This window comes from Eulemur rufifrons, chromosome 6, assembly GCF_041146395.1.
Source record: "Eulemur rufifrons isolate Redbay chromosome 6, OSU_ERuf_1, whole genome shotgun sequence".
Taxonomy (NCBI): Eukaryota; Metazoa; Chordata; class Mammalia; order Primates; family Lemuridae; genus Eulemur; species Eulemur rufifrons.
In genome coordinates, this window is record NC_090988.1 from 49,912,044 (window position 1) to 49,936,400 (window position 24,357).

The 24,357-nt window shown below is 41.7% G+C and overlaps 2 protein-coding genes across 5 annotated transcripts in view; one reads left to right on the forward strand and one right to left on the reverse strand.

Annotated features, from left to right (window-relative positions):
* The window catches only part of INTS4 (integrator complex subunit 4), a 96,018-nt gene extending 85,941 nt beyond the window's left edge, over positions 1-10,077 (forward strand). Inside the window, exons 21-24 of one of the 2 annotated variants that reach the window (XM_069470982.1) lie at positions 165-308; positions 3,607-3,727; positions 7,740-7,963; positions 10,066-10,077. In XM_069470982.1, coding sequence (XP_069327083.1) covers positions 165-308; positions 3,607-3,727; positions 7,740-7,918 — 444 coding nt within the window. In that variant the 3' untranslated portion in view covers positions 7,919-7,963; positions 10,066-10,077. Of the gene's footprint in view, positions 1-164; positions 309-3,606; positions 3,728-7,739; positions 8,758-10,065 lie in introns of those variants that run through there. The other variant, XM_069470981.1, reaches the window with a different exon arrangement.
* Positions 10,078-14,635: 4,558 nt separating this feature from the next.
* AAMDC (adipogenesis associated Mth938 domain containing) overlaps positions 14,636-24,357 on the reverse strand; it is a 28,735-nt gene continuing 19,013 nt past the window's right edge. For 2 of the 3 annotated variants that reach the window (XM_069470984.1, XM_069470985.1), the window contains exons 3-4: positions 16,840-16,935; positions 14,636-14,852 (exon numbers count right to left, since the gene is read on the reverse strand). In XM_069470984.1, the coding sequence (XP_069327085.1) occupies positions 14,712-14,852; positions 16,840-16,935 (237 nt within the window). In that variant the 3' untranslated portion in view covers positions 14,636-14,711. The remainder of the gene's footprint in view (positions 14,853-16,839; positions 16,936-24,357) is intronic. The other variant, XM_069470983.1, reaches the window with a different exon arrangement.

A 24,357-nucleotide genomic window follows, 5' to 3' on the forward strand; every position in this document is an offset into this window, starting at 1 on the left:
CCTGTTCACGTTGGTGGTCTTCTGAGCAGCTGGGCTAGGGCCCTTCCTCAGACTGGCTCCCACGTGCTCACGCATTAGATAAGGAGACAGAAGGACAAGGGTCATGTGTTGTAGCCCAGGGCTGACCTAACCTTAGAATCATCATATTTTCGTCTTACCTACAGATCCACAAAGCCTCCGCCACCATCATTGAGCCGGCAGGCGAGTCAGACAACCCCTTGCGGTTTACATCTGGGTTGGTGGTGGCCCTGGATGTTGATGCAACCCTGGAACACGTGCAGGATCCTCAGAGCACTGTGAAGGTCCAGGTCTGTCGGGTTTTGGTCCCCATGGAGCTTCTAGACTGTCGTTATATTGAAGTATTTAACTGTAGTACCCCTATAGTCTCTACTTGAGGGACAGAAACTGGAACAGGAGAAGGCATGAGCCTCTGTGGAAAAGAGCCTGGGCTAAAATCCCCACTCGACTGTTGAGTATGGTCTGGAGCAAGTTACTGTAAATGCTGAGCCTCAGATTCTACGACTGACAAATAGGAGTAGTTGACATTGAGATGAGATAATGTATATAAAGCCTCCAGCACACAGTAAGGGTTCACTAAATGACAAGACCCTTTGTAATCTTAATTTGAGGTTAAGACTTGGTTTTTTATTACAGCAAACTGTAATAAACAAGTTCTTTTCAGGCTGTGGGTGTATCAGCTAGCAAGTAAAATTTATGGGTGGGAAAAAGTGATCACTAGGAAATATTTTTCCCAAGTTAAATAGATATATGCAAAACACATGAGAGATGCGGTAGGACACCAATCCAGTCTACAATGAAAGCCCCACAAAGAGTACTTACTACCCATTCGTCCATCCTTTTGTCCTTCCATGCAATAGTGCTTGCTCTGTGGCACATGCGAATAAGTGCAGGGTTGCCAGGGTAAATATGTCACAGTTCTTGCTCTCAAGATGCCCATAGTTTCATTCAGAGACAGACAAATGGACAAGCATTTAGAAAACAGAAGTTCAGTGATTAGGCATGCACAGGATAAGTAAAGAGTACTCTGGAGAGGCACTTAATTTGGAGAGTGTGGTGGAGGCTGAGGAAAGGAAAGGCTTTGTGGAGATGCTGGTGCATGGGTGGGATCTGAAAGGATGAATAAGAGCAAAGGAGAAGGGCAAAATGAGGGATTCTAAGCAGAAGGGTTATGAGTAGAAGCGGGAGATGTGAGCACTTGTAGGAAGTACAATCAGAGGACAGGAAAATAGTCTGGAGGAGGCAGGAAAGGCTTCCCGAAGGAGGTAAGGATGAATCAGGCCCTGAAGATGATACTTTTTGGCTATGGTGTCAGTAGAGGAACAAGCTTTCTGGTTTCCCTGCGGGAATTATTTTAAATTATGAGACCTGCAGAGGACTAATTGTCAGCTAGCTGTGAAGTTGTATTACAGTGTTTTTTCCAAAGCAGTAGTTCTCCACTCTAGTTGCACTTTAGAATTACTCAGAAAGCATTAAAAAGTACTGATGGGCTCACGCCTGTAATCCCAGCACTTTGGGAAGCCAAGGTGGGAGGATTGCTTGAGCCCAGGAATTTGAGACAAGCATGGGCAACATAGTGAGACCCTATCTCTACAAAAAATAAAAAAAAAAAAAAATTAGCTGGGTGCGGTTTTGGTGCATGCCTGTAGTGCCAGTTACTTGGGAGGCTGATGTAGAAAGATTGCTTGGGCACAGGAGTTCAAGGCTCCAGTGAGCTGTGATGGCTCCAGTGAGCTGTGATGGCACCACTGCGCTCCAGCCTGGGTAACAGAGCAAGACCCCGTCTCTAAAAAAAAAAGAAAAAAAAGTCCTGATGAACAGGACTCAGCCTATACCAATTAAATCAGAATCCTGAGAGCAGGGCTCATGGGTACCAGTATTTATTTTAAGAGCTCATAGGTGATTCTAATGTGTAGTCAGTGATTTTTGTAGCTGAAAAAAAGTTCACTTACCAATTGAGCATAAATGAGTTTGCAGGAAGGTTATTTAAGGGTCATCTGCCAAACTCTGTTGTGAAAATCCCCTCTGAAGCACCTCTACTACATGTAGGGCTAAACTGTTTGGGTGCCTGATAGTTAGAGAGATGGGAAACTCACTGCCTCATCGTGGGACAGCTCTAGTGGTTTGAAAGTGCCGTCCAGTCCAGCCACCACACCTGAATTCTTCCTCTGTTCTGAGCAATGCTTTAGATGCTAGAGATGTAGCTGTAAACATGCCTCAGAGATTACATGGATATTACATTCTGTGTTAAAATAATGTATATCTGCCCACTGCTTCATTTGACTAGCCTAAAAAAAAAAAAAATAATAATGTATATTCTTTAAAGCAGACCCTCCAGGAACTCCATTTAGTTACACTTTTGTTGGCCTAATCCAGGTTACTGTATTATACCTAATGATGAGAGGAGATACAATGTTTGGTTGCTCTGAAATTCAGAATATAATTCGTACTGCCCATTTTCTTCCCCTGACCTACTTGGGCCACAGATTTCTAAGCCCCGTTCATGGGAGTAGTAGAGGATGATGGAAGGTTTCCAGCAACCATTTCATGAGGAGTCAAGGCCTTTCACCAAGGGCAGTTTTCTTGAGAATTCTGGGAGATTCTGCACCCTTTGTCATTTGTTTTCCATGCTCATTACTGTTTCAGCCCTCCTCTGCCCTCCTCCTTAGAAAATGAAGCCCAAGTACTTCTCTTTAAAGATAATAAGGATCAGGAAGCTGGGACACCTGCATCTTTCTGCTGTAGTAGGTTTGGGGGCATGTAAGAGTGGGCAGTAGCGGCTTTAGGAAATAAGGGTAAAATCGGGGGCGGGGGGAGCTCCAAGGCTTAAGGAGAGATGAAAGAAGATTATAGGGAAGTGGGCCGAGATGTGTCGCCCATAGTTTAAAGTTGAAAGACCTGTGTGGTTCCCTACTCTGCCATTATATTTACATAAAGCATGTCCTGTCGAGTCCTAGGATAACTTCATTTTGTTCCTCTAGTTCATTTGTACACCGTGCAGTGTATTAGGCCCCCTACACAGGTAGCTAGGAACCCCCACCCACCAGATACTAAGGAAAGAACTTTGTGGCAGTTTGTGAAATTTGAAGGAACTGGTCAGTGATTTGAGAAGACCCTACATTGAGCACTCCTCTGTGGAAAGAGACAGGTAAATGACTTCCTAGCGGCTTGAAATCCAGTGGAGAGAATACAGGTACAAAATAACTCTTAATACATGGTAGTTGGTAATGGATGCTGTGCTATGATATGATTCAAAGCCAGGGAGGGAGAGTCATTCTGATGAGAGTGCCTGGGAAGGCTTTTCAAGGTCAGAATTAATATTCTTACCTGTCCTTGTGCTTAATAGACACTCTGTGCCTATCACTCGTTCACCGTGAATTCAGGAAATATTTACTGAACACTGCCTCGTGTTGGGCCAGGGAGTGCCCAGATGTCTACCATGTCGACCTCCCCTCAAGGAGAAGTCTTTTATGAAGGCTGATGCCATCTTTCTTCTCCTGTTTTGGGGATCATGACAGATGTCACCCTCAATTTTGTTAAAAGCTCATCTCTTTTCTGCCTCTTTTTCTTATTTCTATTACCTCTTAGGTCTTATATCCAGATGGCCAGGCTCAGATGATCCACCCTAAGCCAGCAGACTTCCGGAATCCTGGTCCTGGGCGGCACCGGCTCATCACTCAGGTGTACCTCTCCCACACTGCCTGGACAGGTAAGGAGTCAGTGAGCCAGGGTGAGCAGGAAAATATGCGCCTGGGGATCGCACCCACCCTTTAGCATTTGGCTCTCGCAGTTTGAAGACATACGTGGTTAAATGAGGCTTGCCAAGGATTGAACTTGAGTCCTTAAGGAGTTTATAAGCTCAGACTGGGAACATTGGGCTAATTTGCTACACTGTTTGATTGCATGAGGAGCAAGATTCTATTAGAAAATATACAGAAGATTACAATAGAGTGGAGTCTCATGGAAGGGGCCCTGGTTTTGATGCCAGGCAACTATTCTCTTGTCTTAACTCTGCCACTGACTTGCTGTGTGACCGTGGTCGCTCTCCCTTTCTGAGTCTTTTTCCTCACCTTCAAAATAAAAATGATAATTCTTAATCTACAAATTATAGTTGTGAAGATTTTTAGTCCATAAGAATAAAATGAGAGAATACAAGTGCAAAAGATATTACATTTCAAGCCTGTAAGGATGCTTTGGAAAACTAAAAAAAGAGACAGTCTGCAGAACCTAAAATATGGGGACAGTTGGGCTCCGTGGTGTTCCCTAAATCACTGAAGAGGATTCAGGAGCATAGTTGTTACTGGAGGTGTTTAATGCTGCCAAATAAACAATTATTTAATGCCATTGTTAATGGTTTCCCTCTGTCAGGGGTGTTGGATGGGCACTGGTGACTTTATAAAGCTTTTACAAGATGCTTTTGAACGTTAGGGCAGCCCCTTTGGGGTTCTAGTGACCCTGGCTTTGGCATAGTTGCAGGAGCATCCAGCACTTCTTTTACCCAGGACCTGCCTCCCTGAGCATCCCTGATTCCATATCCTTGCTTCCTGGCGTGTTTTTGCACTATATGCCAAAGCACTAGCCCCACAGGAATGTGGAGTCCTTACTCTGATGTCTTCTAATGAAGGGACTTATGTATGGGGCAGCAAATGCTGTGGGACAGCATTATTTTAGGAGGGACAAGGATCAGGACAGCAAACCACAGCATGTTAGAGCTCAAAAAATATGGAAGGTCTTGAGAGAGCTACTGACCTTCCCTGGTCACACAGCAAGTCATTGCCAAAGCCAGAGCCAGAACCCAGGCTGTCTGCTCCCAAGCTCCAGGTTCTTGCCAGTAGGCCTCATTTCCTCTCAGGATGCCTTAGTTCATTGCAGGTCTGGTTTTTGGTATAGTCAGGCTGTCTTGAGCCTGAAGAATTATAACTTATCCAGGATCACCTCCTCTAAGAGCTCACTACCCAGTCACTATTACAAATCCCTGTTTTAATTCTCTGCATAATACTTAGTAGTGTCAAATGTTTTCTCATTGAAGTGTTTACTGACTTTCCCATGAGAATGTAGGCTCTACTAGAGCAGGGAGCTTTGCTCATCTTTACCTCTCTATCCCCAGTGCCTCTATATCCTGTATCCCTAGTGCCTGACAAGTAGTGGGTACTCAGCAAATAATTAAAATTGAATATAAGATTATAAGTATGCAATAAAAATTCATTTAATCTTTAGACCAACTATGTGGTGGGAATTAGTATTCTCTGCTTCATTTTACAGATGCATAATTAGAGGCCCAAATAGGTGATCAGTGATAGTACTGAGACTGGCACTTAGATTTCCTCACTCTCAAATCCCTTGTGTTTCATTGTACTATGCTCTCTTCTGCTCTGGGATACTGAAGTGAAACATCTCATTCTAAATGCAGCTGCACCTTCTTTCTCCTAAACCAGGAAATGGGGCCTGGTGTTTCTAGGGAGCCCTTCCAATCCCTCAGCAGCTCCCCACCGGAGGCCTCCCCTCTGGGAGGCAGGATGCTCCCATATCCTTTGAGTCACATAGACCTTCGGTTCCCAGCCCCTGGGTTGTGACCTGCAACCTGTAAGGAATTGTCTGCAGAGCTCCGCACCTGCCCCCAGCTCTGCCTCCCCTCCCATTCATGGAAAAACTGTTTTCCATGAAACTTAAGAACTGAGCGCACAGTAGGTACTGGTCTGCCGCCTGTTAGGAACTGGGCTGCAGAGCTCTGCTTCCCCCCAGTTCACCCCCTGCCCACTGTCCATGGACAAATTGTCTTCCATTAAACTGGTCAGCTGGTCCCTGGTGCCAAAACTGTTGGGGACTGCTGACATAGATCATGTTTCAAATTCTGCCTTCCTTGCTGTGTGACCCTGAGAAAGTTACTTTGCCTCTCTGTTTCATTTTCTTTAAGATGAGAATAAGAATAGAAACCTCCTAAGAGATATATTCTTCCAGACATGATGAATAGGTTATATGAGTTGTCCTAAATGATCTTTTATCTTTTTCTCCTGCTATCCTCTTGCTCCTGTTTTCTCTCCTCTGTTCTTTCCTCCTTTGGCACTGCCTTGAGTTGCCATTCTTAACAAATGCTGGTAAGGTAAGGCAAAACAACTCCTTAGGGTTGAGTCCTACATGGACTCCCTCTGGCTCTTACCAGGATTTGGCTTCTTCAGAGTGCTGTGAGGGCCAGGGTGGTGGTTGTGGTCTGCCACCTGGGACAGAATAGGAGAGTATGGTAGGAAAGCTGATATAGGCACCTACCCTGACTCCACCCTTACAGGGAGATTCACCTAGAGCCTGGTACTAGAGAACAGTGATAGTTTCATTACAGATATGCTTATGGCTGGTGTGTGGCCCTCGTGTTATATGGGTATGTGCTCACCACATGGCTGGTAATTATTAGTGGTGCTGAGGCTACACCCAGATGTCGTACTGACCTCTGAGGTTGGCTAGGTTGCTGTGGCCTTGGGCTGCCCATGAGTCTTTTCCTTCCTGGAGGACAGCAATCCAGTATCTGCTCTGACCCATAGGGAGAAGTGTGGAATTGACCAGGAAGAGGTCTGGGGAGGCATTGAGAAGTACTGGGGTCTCTGCCCTTGTTAGTTTAGATCCATCCAGCCCTCATTCCTACTCTCTGAATTTCTTAGCCTTGGGCTTATCTTTAACACTTGCACCTTTTGCTCCAGTTGCACAAAATTCAGGAGGACATCCCAAGCTCACTGTGTCCCTAACCTTTGCACTTGCCCCTAGGTTTTTCTGAAATTCTCTCCTCCTTCTTTATAGAAGCCATGTGGTTAATAGAAAGATTAATTGCTTCAGGTTATGAACTGGCTCAAAGATTCTGTCACAGGTGTGGATTTGGGCAGTCACTTAGAACCTCTCTGAACTTTGGGATCTTTTCCAAGATTGTAACAGTCTTTCTTTCATGATGTGGCAGGATAAGAACTCTTGGGGCTACGTGCTTGGCACAGAGTGGGTGTTCTACTCCAAAGCCTTGCTGCACTCCCTCTGCAGTACTTGTTACTGACTTGACTAGAGCATAAACTGCACTCCATTGCAACTGTCTCTGTCTTTGCAACCAGACAGCAGCAGCCTGATGGGAGGCCTTATCTACCCTTGCTAGGGCCTGCCACATAAAGACACTAGATCAGTGTTATAATATAATGTAATAAAGGAAAGAAAGGTTTCCTCACATGATTTTAGGTCCCTGAAACATGTTCCTGTTTGCTAGTGAGGAATTTTTAGCAGAACCATTTCCTATTCAAAGGCTTCTCCACTAAGAAAGTAGAGTTCTGTGGTACCCGCAGCCCTGAGGCTTGAGATTGAACTACACAGGAAGAGCCCACTTACTTGGGTACGAGAATAGGCCACATGCACCTGTGGTCCTCTGTCCTGAGGCTGGAAGGCCTCTGAGAAGAAGAGTTTTTAGTTGGCTCTCTGATTGTCTCAGCAGCCACGGCTCGGAGCTGCAGGGAGCCCACAGAGACCCGAGGCGGAGGTGGCAGAGAAGCATCTCATCTGCAGGCTCAGTGTCATCCTCACAGGATTTAGGCGGGGAAAGTGTTTTTGTTCCACAAGGGTGAAGGGAAGAACGCGGACAGATGAAGAAATGTTCTTGAAACCCTGCTGCATCTATTTTGATTTGCTTTTATTTGACATTTCATCTCAGTTCCTAGTAGTTGCCTTGTCACAGAGGATTTCTTTTGTCTTTTTTCCAGAACCATGCCAGGTGGAAGTGAGGCTGCTGTTGGCCTACAACTCCAATGCTCGCATTCCAAAATTCTCCTGGATCGAGGGTGGCGAGGTGTCACCCCAGGTGGAAACCAGCATCGAGGGCACCATCCCCTTCAGCAAGCCTGTGAAAGTTTACATAATGCCCAAACCTGCAAGGCGCTGAAGCAAAAGTAGTCTGTACAGCCACAGCCTAGAAGGCCCTTCTTAGGTAATCAGAATGAGCCAGGGCCCGGGGCACTTCACCCGGAAATGATATGTAGGCATACGGAATATGTGACCCTTATAGTCTCGTCTGGTATCAAACACAGGATAAATTATTTTTGCATTGGTTGGACACGGTGGCTCACGCCTGTAATCCTAGCTCCCTGGGAGGCCGAGACAGGAGCATCACTTCAGGTCAGGAGTGTGAGACCAGCCTGAGCAAGAGTGAGACCCCGTCTGTACTAAAAATAGAAAAAATTAGCCAGGTACCTAAAAACAGAAAAGAAAAAAAAAAAAATTAGGTGTGGTGGTGTGCCCCTGTAATCCCAGCTACTTGAGAGGCTGAGGCAGGAGGATTGCTTGAGCCCAGGAGTTGGAGGTTGCTGTGAGCTAGGCTGATGCTAGGGCACTCTAGCAACCTGGGCAACAGAGCAAGACTCTGTCTCAAAAACAACAAAACAAAATAAAACAAAACAAAACAGTTTTTGCATTAAAAAATCAAAAACTGCCAGGAGCAGGGGCTGGCACCTGTAATCCCAGCTACTCAAGAGGCTGAAGCAGGAGGATTGCTTGAGACTGGGAGTTCAAGACCAGCTTGGGCAACATAACAAGACCGATCTCTAAAAAAAGTTCTAAAAAATTAGCCAGGTGTGGTGGCATGTGCCTGTAGTCCCACTTACTCAGGAGGCTAAGGCAGGAGGATTGCTTGAGCCTAGGAGTTGGAGGCTGTGTTGAGCCATGATTGCACCACTGCACTCCAGCCTGGGCAATAGAGTGAGACTTGTCTCTTAAAAAAAAAGAAGAAAAGAAAACTTCAACACCCTTCAAGTCTTTCCTCTCCAGCACCACCCCCAAATAAAGTTGAGAAAACACCAAGCTGTTGTAATTCCTGGCCCTTAAAGAAATTTGTCTGGCCATAGCTTCAGCATTTATACCACGTGCTTACATACTGTTCCTCAGGTGTGAAACACAAAGATCCAATTTCCAGCCACCTCCAAAGAACTGGTTATTTGAGCCATAATCTTGTTTCTTAAAATGATAGTCTGTTTGCCAGGGCGAATTCCAAAGCAGCTTTACCAGCTGTGCATTTTCCCCACTGACAGTTCCTGGAGGACCTTAGACATCTGTTTTCTTGCCTAGAGGCCTCTTCCCTAACTCAGGCAATAGCTGGGCCCAGGACTGACTGAATAGCTGGAGAATGAAGAATTTTCATCCTTCAGGGAGGATGAAATTCTTGATCTTCAGGGAAATTCTTGATCTTGCCTGCCTTTATTCTTAGAACCTCTATGACTTTTAAAGAAATAATAAAGAAGGGCCATATTTTAGAAAAGAAATCAAGATTCTGGGAAAGAGGGATCCAGTGTAGTTAATAAGTCATTTCCTGCTATATCTCCTATGAGTTGGTGCTGTGTGGGGGTTAAAGTTGCAAGTGCCCCAGAGAGGTCGGCCAGTTTGGCAGGGCCTGTGCTATGTATTTTACCTGTCATTTAATCCTCACACCACCCAAATGACTCTTAAAGATTAAGTCACTGGTGGGAAAACTGTATAGTAAATAATAAAGCATGTATTCATTCAAATCCAAGAAGATCCCAAAGGTCTAAGCTACACCACACTTCAGGGGAAGTATATGGAAAAGAACCTTCAAATCTTGAGCTCGCTATGCCTCAGTTTCCTCATCTGCAAAATATAGATAATTATACCTGAAGTATTGATGAAAGGATGGATTAAATAATGCTTGGTAGAATCTGAATCTGCAGCCAGTTTGGATCATATTTGGTACTTGGAGAACTTAACTTTTGGTTTAATGTGCTTTGTGCCAGGCAGTGTTGTATGCCCTTTACATGAAGTAACTCAATTAATGCTCACAACCACCCTATGAAGTAGGTACTGTTATCTTTATTTTATAAACAAAGCAACTGAAGTTCAGAGAAATTAAGTAACTTGCCCTAGGTCACACAACTAGTAAATGACAGATCTAGGATTTGAACCGAGGCAGTCGAGCTCCAGGAGGTTATGACTGCTATAGAGGGACTAGGGGAAGAAAGGTTACTTCCAGGGAGCTGACTTCCCTAGTGTGCTCACCTGTTTTGTACATCTCCCATCAGTGAGCTCTCATGTGTCAACAACAAGATGCCCTGAAAAAGGTACCTGCCTTAAAGATAAAATGAAGCTTGTAGCCCGGCTGAATCATGCCATGGCCCTGACACAACCACCTGATGGCAATTGCAGGGTTGGAGCAGAGGTGAAAACAACAGACCCATGGCTGCTGACGGAGCCCATTGTGCTGGAGCTATAGAAGGCCTTCTAAGAGAATGTGCTGGATACTTTCCAGATACAGTTCCACTTTTATAAAAATCCTTCCAATTTATCCCCCATTTTACCGGTGAGGAAATGGAGGCTTTGAGGTAGTGTCTTTATCCTAAGGTACAGAGCCTGGACTTGATCCTGTCTTAAAATCCAAAATGTACTTTTTCTATCAAAAATAGACATACACTAAGGGGCAGATTTTGGCTTACCATCAGAATAAAAATTTGTTGCTAAGGACTTTGTATCATATGAGGGGTTGAGCTCAACCTTTTAAATCCCTTTTACCCTGAATTCTCAGGTTCTGAGAAATAGAAGAATTTTGATTTTTCTGCATCTGGTTCTGCACTTTTTCACTGAAGTAAAAAAGTGACCATTTTATAAAGGCTTGGAAGGGAGTGTGGCACCTTCATTTACAAATGAAGGTGTAAGCCCGGAGAGGCTGAGTTACTGGTGAAGCTAAGGCTAGAACCCAGGCCTCCTGATTATTCCCCAATGTGGTTTTCATAATAGGGGTGTGTTCTTACTAAGTGGTCTAGCATGCACCCAGCAGTCAGAGCCAGAAACCTGTGTGCCACACTGGATTTCTTCCTTATCCCTCATACAAAAGCAGCCAAGTCCTTTAGATTCTGCTTTCTGCAGTATTTCTTGTCTCAATCCTCTTCTCATACTTAATGTTTCCATCCTGATGCAGCCACCATCATCTCTCCTTCCATTGATCTCTTTGTCTCAGATCTTGGCCTCTTCAGTCCATTCTTCATACAGCTGTCTGTCTAAAAGCCGGATCTGATCACATCATTCCCCTGCTTAAGCCCCTTTAAGTGGATCACTGCTAGTCCCAGGATAAAATCTAAACTTCTCTCCTTGAAGGCTCTTCATGCCTCTGCTTTGTCTCCAGCCTCCTACTCCTGCCAGAGTGTCCCTGTACTATGCCAGCTGAACGGAATTACCGTGGTTGTTCCCAAAGCTCCCCATGCTCTCTCTCACCTCTAGGCCTTTGGACCTGCTGAACCTTGGAATGTGCTCTTGAGACTTCTCTGGTTCCTTTCCTCTCATTCTTCAGGACTGGGCTTTGTTCTAGAATCTACTCTCATCTGTGACTCCTCTGGGCTTGGAACATTGCCTCCTGTGCATTCTTCAAGCATAGTATTTATCATTGCATTGCAGGTTCACAAATGCAAACCCCTAAAGAAGGTAGGTAGAAAAAGCAAAGGAATAAAGTGGCCAAGAGGAAGATAATAGAGACTGAAGAATGAAAGAGCACATTCTCTATAGAGAAAGCAGTTGCTATTCCATGCCACTCAATCATTTTAATTTATAAGTGTGGGCCTGGTCATGTTAGACCTTCTCATTTTTCAAAAAAGTCAGAAATCTGCATTTTCATGTAAAAATACCCAATTAAAAAATCTTGGTAACTAAAGTCAAGGTTAAAATTACTGAGAAAACACATCTCCAGGTAGATGTTTGCCCATTTGCAACTTCTGTGTGATCACTGTATGTTTACATGTCTATTTTTTCCAACTAATCTGTACCTGGACAATAAGAATGTCTGTGTTTTTGTATCCCCAGCACAACTCCTGCCACATGCCAGGCAGGGAAAGAAAGAGTACATGAATCCAGAGCAAACTTGGCAGTACCTGGTGTGTTGCAAGAGCAAGCCCTGAGATTTAAGTTTCTCAAAGGACTTTGTATTTTCTTTGACATGATTGAGTTCAGCAAACTGAATTATGGAGAAGAAAGGTACACACGTAGCACTTCTTGTCTTAGGAACCACTTACATTAGAAGAAATTAAGTGTGGGCTGATTGATGGCTGTGCTACCTAAAAACTGAATCAAAAGGATTTAATGATTAATACATGGGACTAAATATAGTGTCATGTGGAAAAATACCTTTTCTCCAAGCTCTGTATATTTCCAGCATTGACCATGTGGACCAGATTGAAATGAAGGGGCCATTTATTAGCGGGTTTTATACAAAGTTGGATAACCTCTAAGACATTTGTACTAAGTTCTCTTTAATTGGTGACAACTCACTTTGGAACAATGATTACACCCACACCTACCTAATTCAACACCCATTGGAGCTGTCTCACATTACATTTGACCAAAAAAAAAAAAAAAAAAATGCATTACTAAAGAAACAGTCTGAATTTTATCAAACATCTCTCTTAGTTATATAGGGCTGGCTTTATAAACTGAGAGAACAGATCTATAAAGATCCTGTCATCTGACAAATGCAGAAAGGGCACTAAGCAGGACCTCCCTAGACTTCTATGCTGGGTGTCAGGTCTGTGAGGATCTCCCATGGACCTCTAAGGAGCAAGGAGGTGTATGACAGAAAGAGATCGAGACACAGCATTCGGTTCTAATCCTGGCTCTGCTACTTGTTGGGTGAACTTGGAAAAATTCCTTCACTTTCCATTCCAGTTGTCTTAGCTCGCCTTTTCTTGCCAAGCCACATCTTAAGTTGCTGTCCAGTCTGTGGATTGGCTTCCCTTGGGTCAGATGCCTAACAGTGATAGGCTTGTGTGGAGCAAAAATCAGCTTTCCAGGGCTGCTGCTTCCACAATAGCTGGGGTGGAGCAATTTTATTTATAGCTGTTATAAACACCATACCTAGTGAATGTCTAGTTAGAAAGTTGCCAAGTAAATGCTTATTCAGTGAATTAATGAACATTTTACTCTTTAAGAATCAGGTTAAGTGTCATCTCCTTAGTGATGTCTTCCCTAATTTTCCTTACATCTTGGTAAGATAAATTGGTCTTTTCTTTGTACCACCATCCGACCTTGTAACTTTTATAAAATCAACACGTTGTATAATTACTATCTGTTTACTTGTCTGTCTCACATAACTCCTGAGGACAGGATCTATAACTTTTTTCATCCCTCTTCCCCCAGGGCCCAGCAATAACCGGTCATAAGAAAATTAGCAACAAACTCTCCAGTGAATGGGCATGAAAAAGGATTGCTGAATAAATGAGTGAGATAGTTCTTTTGGGCTCCAACATTCTATGAATCTATGAAATAAGAAGCTGCTGTATTAAGAACTATGAAATGAAGCTATGTTGACTTTACACAGTAGCCCCCCCCATTAATAGAAAGATAATGACAATTGTTTCAATTTATTGAGTCCTTATTATATGCCAGGCAGTGAGCTAATACTTTCTATGACTTACATCATTTAATACCTACATTGATTCCAGGTACTAATATTATCCATATCTGACATACGAAAACAGTGAAACTCAAGAGAGATTAAACCAGTGAGTGGTAAAGAGCTGCAGTTCAGTCAAGGCTACTTGACCCCAAAGACATACGCATACCTCTTTAGAGAAGAAAAAAAATTAAAATGGTCATGCTGATAACTTGTAGTTCTCTCGGTCTATTCTAAGGCTTCACAAAGGCCACCTAGGTATTTAATGGAACAAAGACTATCTGAGCCAGCAGGGACTTTCAAGGGCATCTAGTCCAGCCCCAGCATTTAATCGAAATCTGAGGCCCAGAGAGAACTATCTGGCTCCAGTCTCAGGGTTAGCAGAACACCCTGCCTAGAAACCAACTCTCAGGGCACAGTTTTTCTACGGTTACTAAAGTGTCCCTTACCTCATTCAGGGCTCTGTTCATATGTCATTGCAGAGACTTTCCCTGACCACTTATCTGAAGTAGGCCCCATCACTCTTTGTCGTCTTACCCTGCTTTATTTTTCTTCATACCAGATTCTACTTATGTTATATTTTTGTTTACTTGTTTATTTTCCCCACTGGAATATAAGCTTCACAAAAACAAGAATTTTATTGCTATTTTTTTGGAGTGGTGCCGGTGCCTGGCATAAAAGGTGCTAAAACAAAATCTTAGTTGGACTGATGAATTAACATTCCAAAGCCAGCCTGGGCAACGTATTAATAGCAAGACCCTGTCTCTAAGAGAAATTAAAAAAAAAAAAAAATCAGCCAGGTGTAGTGGTGCACACCTGTAATCCCAGCTACTGGGAAGGCCGAAGTGGGAGGATTGGTTGAGCCCAGGAGTTCAAGGCTGCAGTGAGCTATGATTGTGCCATTGCACTCCAGCCTCACGCAAGCGAAAGAGTGAGACCCTGTCTCAACAAACAAACAAAAAAACCCCAAAACATTCCAAAGCATCAACTGAAATGTGATTTTAAATGCACTGAAACTTTCCAGCCTTCAAGGCACAGTCTTTATTTCTTTGTCTGACATTTCTCATACTTCCAGCCACATTATTAAACTTTGGTAAACATCTGTCTCCTTTTCTGATTTTTAACACCCTCAAGGATAGGGACCTTGCCTTAGTCCTGCATGCATCGCAAGAGCCTTGCACATGGCTGTGGTATGAACAGGTGTTCAAAATTTCTTAGGGAAGGCTGGTGTGGAGAATGGTAAGAGTGATAGTCACAGGCATAGTTGCTTAGTGGTTTATTCTCCTCTAAGGCTCCATCAGCAGGTAGAATGGAAGACACCTCCCACCCTGACCCCTTGGGCAGCCAAGGCATTATACTCCTTCACTGCCGCCTCAGTCTGGAGGACCCGCACATCAATGCCATGTTTCTTGAGGTACTCCACAGTTGATGGAGGCACCTGAGAAAGAGGAAAAGAGATGAATAAGTAGGGGAATGGACCCTCAGGGCTTCCTTTCCTGTTATAAGGCAAATGTACTCCACCTAATGAAACAGTGACAACTGTTACTTCCTGACCGCCCAGCATGTCACCAGTTCAAAATTTGGCAGTGAGTCCCAGTGAGTCAAAAAGTCCTCTGGGACTGGGTGTGGTAGTTCACGCCTATAATCCCAGCACTTTGGGAGGCCAAGGTGGGAGGATCACTTGAGCCCAGGAGTTTGAGTTTGCAGTGAGCTATGATGATGCCACTGCACTGTAGCTGGGGTGACAGAGTGAGACTTTGTCTCAAAAATATAAATAAAAAATAAATAAAAGGCCTCTGAGAAGTTGACAGAAGTATCGTAATACCCATGCATAAAGCTCAAGAGAAATGGAAATGAAAGAGCATGGATATTGGAGTCAGCCTTGGTTACACTAGTAATGTAACCTTGGGTAACTGAATTAAATTCTCTGAGCCTTTGTTTCCATGTCTGTAAATTAGGGATAATAACACCTAACTCATAGGGTATGTAAAATGTCTAGCAGGGTGCAGAACCTAAACTATGTAAATGTTAAATGTCTGGAGTCGGTCCACCCTGAGTCTAAATTCCAACCTTATCATGTACCAACCAAGAACCCTTAGGCCCTCTGTTTAAAGTCTCCCAGCCCCAACTGCCTCCCCTATAAAACACATAAAATAATGGTTCCCTCACAGTGTTGGTGTGAGGATGAAATTAACCAATGTATGTACACTGCAGCTCAAATGTCTTCTCAGAAAGGACTTTCTTGACCATTCCATAATAGCCCTTTTCAAGTCAACATTTTCTTCACAGCATTTATTATAACATTATCTGAAACTGCTAGTTTTTTATTATCCACGAGGGGCATGAACCTTGTTTGTCTAGATTATCTCACTGTCCCCAGTGCCTAGAATAGTGCCTGACCCATAGAAAGAGCTTAATAAATATTTATAAATGGATTTATAAAAAAGCTATTCTCCATAGTGGCAGCTATTATTAGATGATATTTTCCCAACTCAGTGTATTATCCTAAATATTTTTAAATAGGTTTTAATTAGACTCTGCCTCCTCAGAATGAACTCTTAAGTGAAATATCTTTTATTATGCCCTATACTACTTTTCTATATGTTTAAAAGATTTATAACAACAAAAGCCTACAGACAGAAATTATTGTAATGGGAGAAAAACTAGTTTAAATTTTAAAAATATAAATGAAGGGCAACTTCATCAGGAGGAACAGGATTGTGGGACATCTATATAGAGGAAAGAATGAAGTAGATCTCCATATATGTATGTGGAAGTCTGTCCATAATGTAATAATGTAAATGGAGGTAAAAGATACAGAACAATACATATAGTATCGATCCTGTTTATGTAAGATGCCTTTAAGTGCATACGTGGATATCTGTATGTATAAATGTGTATATATTTGCAGATGCATTCAGAGAGAGCTGTAGGAGTATACACTAAATATGGAGATTTTGAAGGGGAAATCTTTTTACTTCTACATTTCTACATTGAATTTTGAATCTTTCATAATAAGCATGTATTATTTCAGTAAGAAAAATAATTTTTTTTCCTGAAAGGGGAAAGAAGCATAACTTACATTGTCTAAGAAAAGAAAGAAGAGAAAGTACTATAAAATGTGAATATGCAAAGTAGTATTAAAATATAAAGGACAAAATATTGATAACTGTGGAACTTGAGAAATTCTAAGATTGAGGCATTTCCAAGAAACAGCTGAAATGACACAGTCTCAGGGTTAGGTAGACTGCAGAACCCAATCCTGATGGGGCAGAGTAGCGTATGCAGCCATTACTCTATCCTGGGTCAGCAGAATGAGGGGGCATGATATATAGAGATGAACTCCCAAGGAGGACACATCCATAAGACAAAGGCCCCAGAGATCCCCACCTGTCTTCAGGAATGCTGCGTGCACTAATACCCACCTTCAAGGCCTCATTCATCCCTCGGCCAATCACAAGAGTCTGTACACCCTTCTCGACAACTTCCTTCACATCTGCAGGCTGCACACCAGGAGAATGCTGGATGTGGAAAGAGAAAGTAGACAGGTACCTGCTCTCAATCTTTCTTTGCAATAGGCATTCTTGTGGGATTCATTCATTCAAGAAATGTTTACCGAGGTTTATTCAGTGCCAGGGATCGTTCTGGGCCCTGGGATTAACTGAGAAGATACAACGCTCCCCTTAGGGAGCTCCACGTCTAGTGAAAAGTCAAGAAGATCAAAAAGAAATTTCAATAGTTTTATAAGTGCTTCAAGGTAAGTTCAGGGTATGGGCACCCCATTCAGACCTGGGAGGTCGGGACAGGTGGTCAGGGAAGGTGTCCCAAAGATAGTGACATTTAAGCTAAAACCTAAAGGTCACGCAAAATTATCCAGGTTAAAGGAAAGGAAATCATGGAAACAAGGCATTCCATATACAATAGCATGTACAAAGGCTCAGAGGAAAGAAAAAGCCTAGGGAAAAATACATGATTTGCTACAGTGCGCGTGTAGAGAGGCGGGTGTGGTGGGAGAAGAAAGCACTTGCACACCATGCTAAAATTTGGAATTGAGAAAATTTTTGTATGAATCTCTACACTATTACTTTTTTCTGAACTTTCCCGATTAACCCCAGGAAACTTCTATTTATGCTTTAAAGCCCACCTATTAGTCTGAAAAGTCTTCCCAGTCTTCCAAGCATATTTAAGGTGAGGTGTTTAACAAAGATGAATGCAGCATTAAAGGTTGGTGGTTTCTGAACTATATCTACATCAGCAAAGGGGATATGGGAGTTAGAGTTTGGGATGCACAAGGATGATGCTCTCAGCACTGAAGCTCAGAGAGACAGAGCATTCCTTCTCTGACCCATATACCTCTCTGTCTTCATTCATTTAACCAGCATTTACTGAGAACTTACTCTGTGCCAAGTCCTAGACTAAGCACTAGAAATACTGAGATCAACCAAATATTCCTTGGAGGAGTTTTACTCAGGTAAAGTTAATGAACATGTGCAAATATTTACAATAGCCTGAGATAAAAAAAAAAAAAAGTGTCGAGGATTTCAGAAGATGAAGTGAGTAAACATGAGTGGGAAATTGTCATGGAAGACATGCTGTTTTTAGCGGATCTTGAAGTATGAGTAGGAGTATGCATTTATGCCATGGTTGTAGAAGGGTTACATTCTAATCACAGAGATGGTGTAAGAAAAGAGCTGCTAAAATTATCAGGAAGATACCAAATGGACCAGAAGGGTTTTTCAGTTCAGAAAGATGGTTTAGATGAGCTAGGACTGAAATTTGTATATTTATAAGAGGTGCGGGGAGAGTGAATATGAGTTTTTCATTAAATCCTATAGTAATGTTTACATTACAGTTTTCATAATACATCTATATAAATTATTGCCATGTGATCTGCCTAATAGCCTGTAAAATAAGCACAAAAGCTTCCATTCTCCTCATTTTATAAATAAGAAAACTGAATCTCATAAAAGATATGTCGCTTGGCCAAGATGACACAATTGCCAAATGGTGGAGCTGGGATTTGAACTCAAACATGTTTTCCTTGTGGTTTAATTTACATTACTGGAATACTATACCCAGGAAGCAACTTTCTTGAAGATTGAAAGAACTAAGCTAATTACCACACAGAGGAGTTGTGCATAGCCCAGTAACTGGCCCATTGCAGGTCCACAGTAAGTGTTAGTTTAAATGTAAACCTGAGTCTTCCCCAGAATAATCTCTTCCCTCTCACACACATGGACAGGAGAGTTTAAAGGCCAATAGAGGAGACACAATGGAATATTAAAACACACGTGATTAACAAAAAAGAGGGCTGGTTGTAGTTACTCATGCCTGTAATCCTAGCACTTTGGGAGGCTGAGGTGGGAAGTTTGCTTCAGGCCAGAAGTTCGAGACCAGCCTGGGCCATATGGTGAGACCCTATCTCTAAAAAAAAAAAAAAAAGAAGAAAAAATTAGGTGGGTATGGCAATGTGTGCCTGAAGTCCCAGCCACTTGGGAGGCTGAAGCAGGAAGATCATTTGAGCCCAGGAGTTTTAGGTTGCAGTGAGCTATGATGGTGCCCACTGCATTCTATTCTGAGCATCAAAGAGAGAGAGAAAGACCCTGTCTCAAAAAAAAAAAAAAAAAAAAAAAAAAGAAAAGCAGGAAAAAAGAACATGAGGACAAATAGAAAGCAAATATCAAGATAAAGATAAAACATTTAAACCTCAAGATTCTCAGAACATAAAAAAGCATCTAAATGCTGTTTACGTTAAATATGAAGACACAACAGAGAAAAAGCCTGTGATTAAAAAGAAAAATAAATAAATTAAATACAAATAGAAAAAAATAAATATAAAGACACAAGTTGAAAACAAATGGGTGACAAAAGATATAAAATGCAAACACTAAGCTTAAGAGGACAAATAGAAAATAAATATAACATAGACTCCACCTCTAAAAAAATCAACAACAAAAAAACCCTCACATAAAACAAATCCATTCATGTCACTCTTTTTTCTTAACAGCATTCAGTGGCTTCTCACTGCCCTTAGAATAAATGCCAAGCTCCTTAACACAGTCTGTAAGTTCCCAGCTACCACTCCAGCCTCACTGCATACCACTTTCTTCAAGCTCCACACTCCAGTCAGGCTGCCCTTCTATACTTCAACCATAGCACTTTCTCCCTCACCACTGTTAACATGATGGAAAGAAAATCTACAGATTGGGATAAAATATTTGCACATCACATATCTCACATAGTACTTGTATTCAGAATATATAAAGAACTGTCAAAACACAACAATAAGAAAACAATTGAATTTTTTAAATGGGCGTAACAGTTGAAAACGAAAGAAGATATATGACCGGTCCCTATGTACATGAAGACTCTCCATATCATTAGTAACTATGGAAATGCATATTAAAACCACAATGAGATACCAAATGCTGGTGAGGATACAGAGAAATTGGATCTCTCATACATTGCTGGTGGTAATACAGAGTTACTTTGGAAAACAGTTTGGCAGTTTCTCATAAAGTTAAACATTAATCATGAAACTCAGCAATCACACTCCTGGAAATGAAAACTCTTATTACAAAAACCTGTACATGAATGTCCATAGCAGCTTTATTCGTAGTAGCCCCAAACTAGCAACAATCCAAATGTTCAACTGGTGAATGGATAGACAGATTGTGTTATAACTCAAACAGTGAAATATTACTCATCAATAAGCAATAAAAAGAAATAATCTATTTATACACATGCCAACATGGATGAATCTAAAATGTATTATGCTGAGTGAAACAAGTCTCAAAAGATTATATACTCTATAACTCCATTAATATGACAAGTAAATTTTAATAAGGTCTGTATATGAGCTGATAGCATTTGTTAATTTCCTGATTTTGATCATTTTATTGTGATTATGTAAGAAAGTATCTTTGTTTTTTAGGAAATATACACAGGTATTTAGGAATAAAGGGGTATAATATCTATAACAGACTCAAACAAGTTCAGGAAAAAAAAAAACTACCTGTTGGCTGGGCACAGTGGCTCACACCTGTAATCCTAGCACTCTGGGAGGCCGAGGCAGGTGGATCGCTCGAGGTCAGGGGTTCGAGACCAGCCTGCGCAAGAGCAAGACTTCGTCTCTACTAAAAATAGAAAGAAATTATCTGGCCAACTAAAAATATATATATAAAAAAAAAATTAGCCAGGTATGGTGGCGCATGCCTGTAGTCCCAGCTACTCAGGAGGCTGAGGCAGTAGGATTGCCTAAGCCCAGGAGTTTGAGGTTGCTGTGAGCTAGGCTGATGCCACGGCACTCACTCTAGCCTGGGCAACAGAGCGAGACTCTGTCTCAAAAAAAAAAAAAACAAAAAAAAAAACAACTACCTGTAGATGGAGAGGATAATAAAAAAAGTAAAATATTAATATTTTGATCTCAGTGAAAAATACTTTGAGAATTCTTTGTACTATTCTTGTAACTTTTCTGTATAAGTCTGAAATTATTTCAAAATAAGATTTTTTTATAAAAAAAGTACAGTAGTAGTATATAAGCAAATTATATATTAGCAGGAAGAGACCACACACAGGTACACATACACACTCATCTGCCCCCTGATTTATTTAGCCAAGGAACCAGAACTGAACAGAAGCCACATGGCTACACAAAGCAGAAAAGATGCAGCATATCTTTGCTGGCTTTGCCCATGCCTCTCGATTCCTTGTGGGGCATGCAGCTGCTGGCGACATTCTTCACTGTCAGTGTTCCAGTGCCAGTAACAAAGCCAAATTCTCTCTCACTACTGGCCTTTTATTTTCAGGCTTATCTCATCAGCATCTTCCGGAAGAATTTACACTAAAACTGTATGTGCTCATGTTTAAGGGAATATCAAAGAGTATTCTAGGTTAGAATACCTGTATGTCAAAGAGTGAACCAAACTGATCAGCAGCAAAGGTGCACCCTCATCTTGGGAAAGGGTGCGGAGCTAGTGCCCAAGTGTCTCTGAACAGGCCTCTGCCTCCCGCTTTCCCTGTTCTCCACAAAGATCACAAGAGATTTGGGGAAATTAGATTGTTTTCTTATAACGTTATTTAAGTTTATAACTTTTCAAAGGCAAAACAAAATAAGGGATATATTTTCACTTGATTACACCTCGTTCTTAAAGACTGTTACAGGATTGGATTAGATGTCCTCTTTAGTTCCACAGCTCTGGTGATCAATCATAGAACCACCCTGAGCTGAATAAATATGATTTAAAAGCTTAACATTTTTTCTAGAGATACGACCATGGTAAATATTTAATAGAATTATAGATCAGGGTTGGAGATCTTCACCTTTCTTAAATAAATGCATTTATCTGAATTTGAATGATTCTTTCATTCAACAAAGAATAGCACCTACTCTGAGTAGCACCATGCCCACGTACTCTAAGAGCTCACATGCTAGTATAATGAAACAAGGCCGCTGACTGCTAGAAATCAAGTGAAAGGTCAGAAGAGAGTACAAATCCATAATCCTCTGGAGATTCAGACTGGAGACAGCCGCAGCCCATCAGAGTTGCTGGATCAATGGAACTCAAGTGATGGATTTGGCTGTTGCTGCTTTACTGCAGGCCCAGGGTGTCACGTACAGAGCAGTGACAGATAACTGCGATGGCCTGCGGATTCGGGCATTGGTAGTGATTACTCTGTTTTGTGCAGAGGCCTGGGACTGAGGCATCACTCTGTTATTGAGGCGTCCTCAACCTGCCACCAGCTCCTCCTGTGCTTCCTCCAATCCCTTAGGGCAAACCACTAAGGCTCGCATCCCTATTAAATGTCTGATGCTGTTCCTCTTCTCTAAGCGGCTTTCTGTCAGGTGACTTAAGGTTGTAAAGCTTGTTTTTTCTTAGGGGAAAGCTATTAATTGTGGAAAAATATCCAGCATTATGCCAGCTAAACAACAGTATGGCATCCTATATGGGTCAAACATTTCCCCCTATTTTGTGTTAAATTTGAAAAGGAAACATTCCTAAATTACACTTTCAAAGAAGTATTTCCTTCTGCCAAAATAAAGTGTGCATAAATGGGTAGTAGCTATGCCATTATCTGTTATGTTGCTGATAAAAGCAGATTCTGTGAGTGAAGGTGAAAGGATCTCTGGAATCTGTCCCCTGTGGACACTGCCTGAGTCACAGTCTCATTATTGCTTATTTGAATTAACAGGCTCTTAATGATCTTGCTGCCTCTACCAGGGCAGAGGCTGTTTTTGTGCCATAGGGCCCTAGCAGTATAGTGAAGCTTCTGGCCCCCTTCTCAGAATAATATTTAAAAATCCATAAAATAAAATATATAAGATTACAAAGGAAACAGATCTTATACTAAAGGAATTATAAAAATATTAAAAACAAATTTTGGGTCTAGTAATATATCTGCTTCTTTATTAGTTTAGAAGAGTGCACATCTTTTCCAAAAGTGCACTAGCAGACTTAACTTCCCATCTCACAGAGGTAGACTGCTAGTTGCTCTTTCAAAATCCATTCTGACCCTTTCCTGTGGTACATGCCTGCTAAGCTAGAGACTCCATTTTCTGCCTTTCTTGCAGCTAGTTATGGCCATGTGACTGCTGTCACCAACATAAAATTCAATGGAACGTGAGCAGAAGAAATGATTCCACATCTGGGTTTGGCGTGAGATTTTCTTCCCTCTCTCCTTCCTTTAAGTTAGAATCCTGGCCTACCTACAACCAGTTCCCACCATTTAAATGCTCTAGGAGATGGTGGAGCAACACAAAGAAAAACCTGGGTCCCTAAATGACCCTGTGCTGCAAAGCTGTCCACACCTCCTCCACCCTACCACCCAGCTGAGACTGGCTGCACGAATTTATGAGAGAAATACACTTCTATCTTCTTTAAGCCCTGGATTTCAGGGTATCTATTACAACAGCTTGGCCTCTACACTAAGTAATTCACAGACCCATTCCTAAACTAAACCTTGATTGGTTAGGCAAATCATTTGGGGCAGAATGAGTGTTAGGGAGTCAACTACACTAGACCACTACAAGGGACTAGGTATTATATGCAGAATATAACCCTATAGGAATTCAACTATACGTTTCCAGAAAAAGAGAGAGAAAGAAAGAATTACGGAAATAAGGTAACTCAGCCATTCCATTCCAGGAACATACGCCCTCGATTCAGCATGAGATAGCAGACAGGTACCTGCTATTCCTTCCATTTCAATTTCATAGTTGTTGCTTCTAACATGAACATTTGACTTACTATGTTTCTAGTGTTTAAAACCATAATATGCATTTTTCATACAAATGGACCTAAATGCAAGGCAACTACTTTATCTGGTCCTCATCAAAGATAACCAATAAGTTCTAACACTGAAGGGATCTTCCTAAAGGATTTATACCATAAGTAATTTTAATTTTAACTGCTGACTTTAAAATTTAATCCCTGAGTAAAATTCAAGTCTACCATATTAGCGTAAATAATCAGAGTAGTAGGATATAAGGCATGGAGGGACTTTAAATAGTGCCAACCAACTATATGATATTAGAGCCTCCTATAAAAACAAATATTTATAGATATTGGTGACCAGTTGAAGAGCTCTTCCCATGATCCTACTCCAGCATTTTCCCCATGCTTGTATGTCTAAGCATATGTTTTTCCTGCCAGTAAGCTAGTTACCCTAGTTTACCTGGGAAACATCTTCAAGAGTCAAGTCAAAGATCACACCTTCTGTAAAGACTCTCTAAAGTCATCCAGGCAATTTTAGGTACTCCTTCCTCTCTACTCCCATTATACCTCTTGGTTCATCTACTGTAGCACTTATTACAATTCTCTTTTTGCTTAATTCCCTCATAGAGCTCCTTAAAGACAGAAACAAGTGATTTATCTTAAAGACAATGCCTGGCACCTAGTAAGCAAACCCTAATATTTTAAAATGTTGGATAATGATAATACACA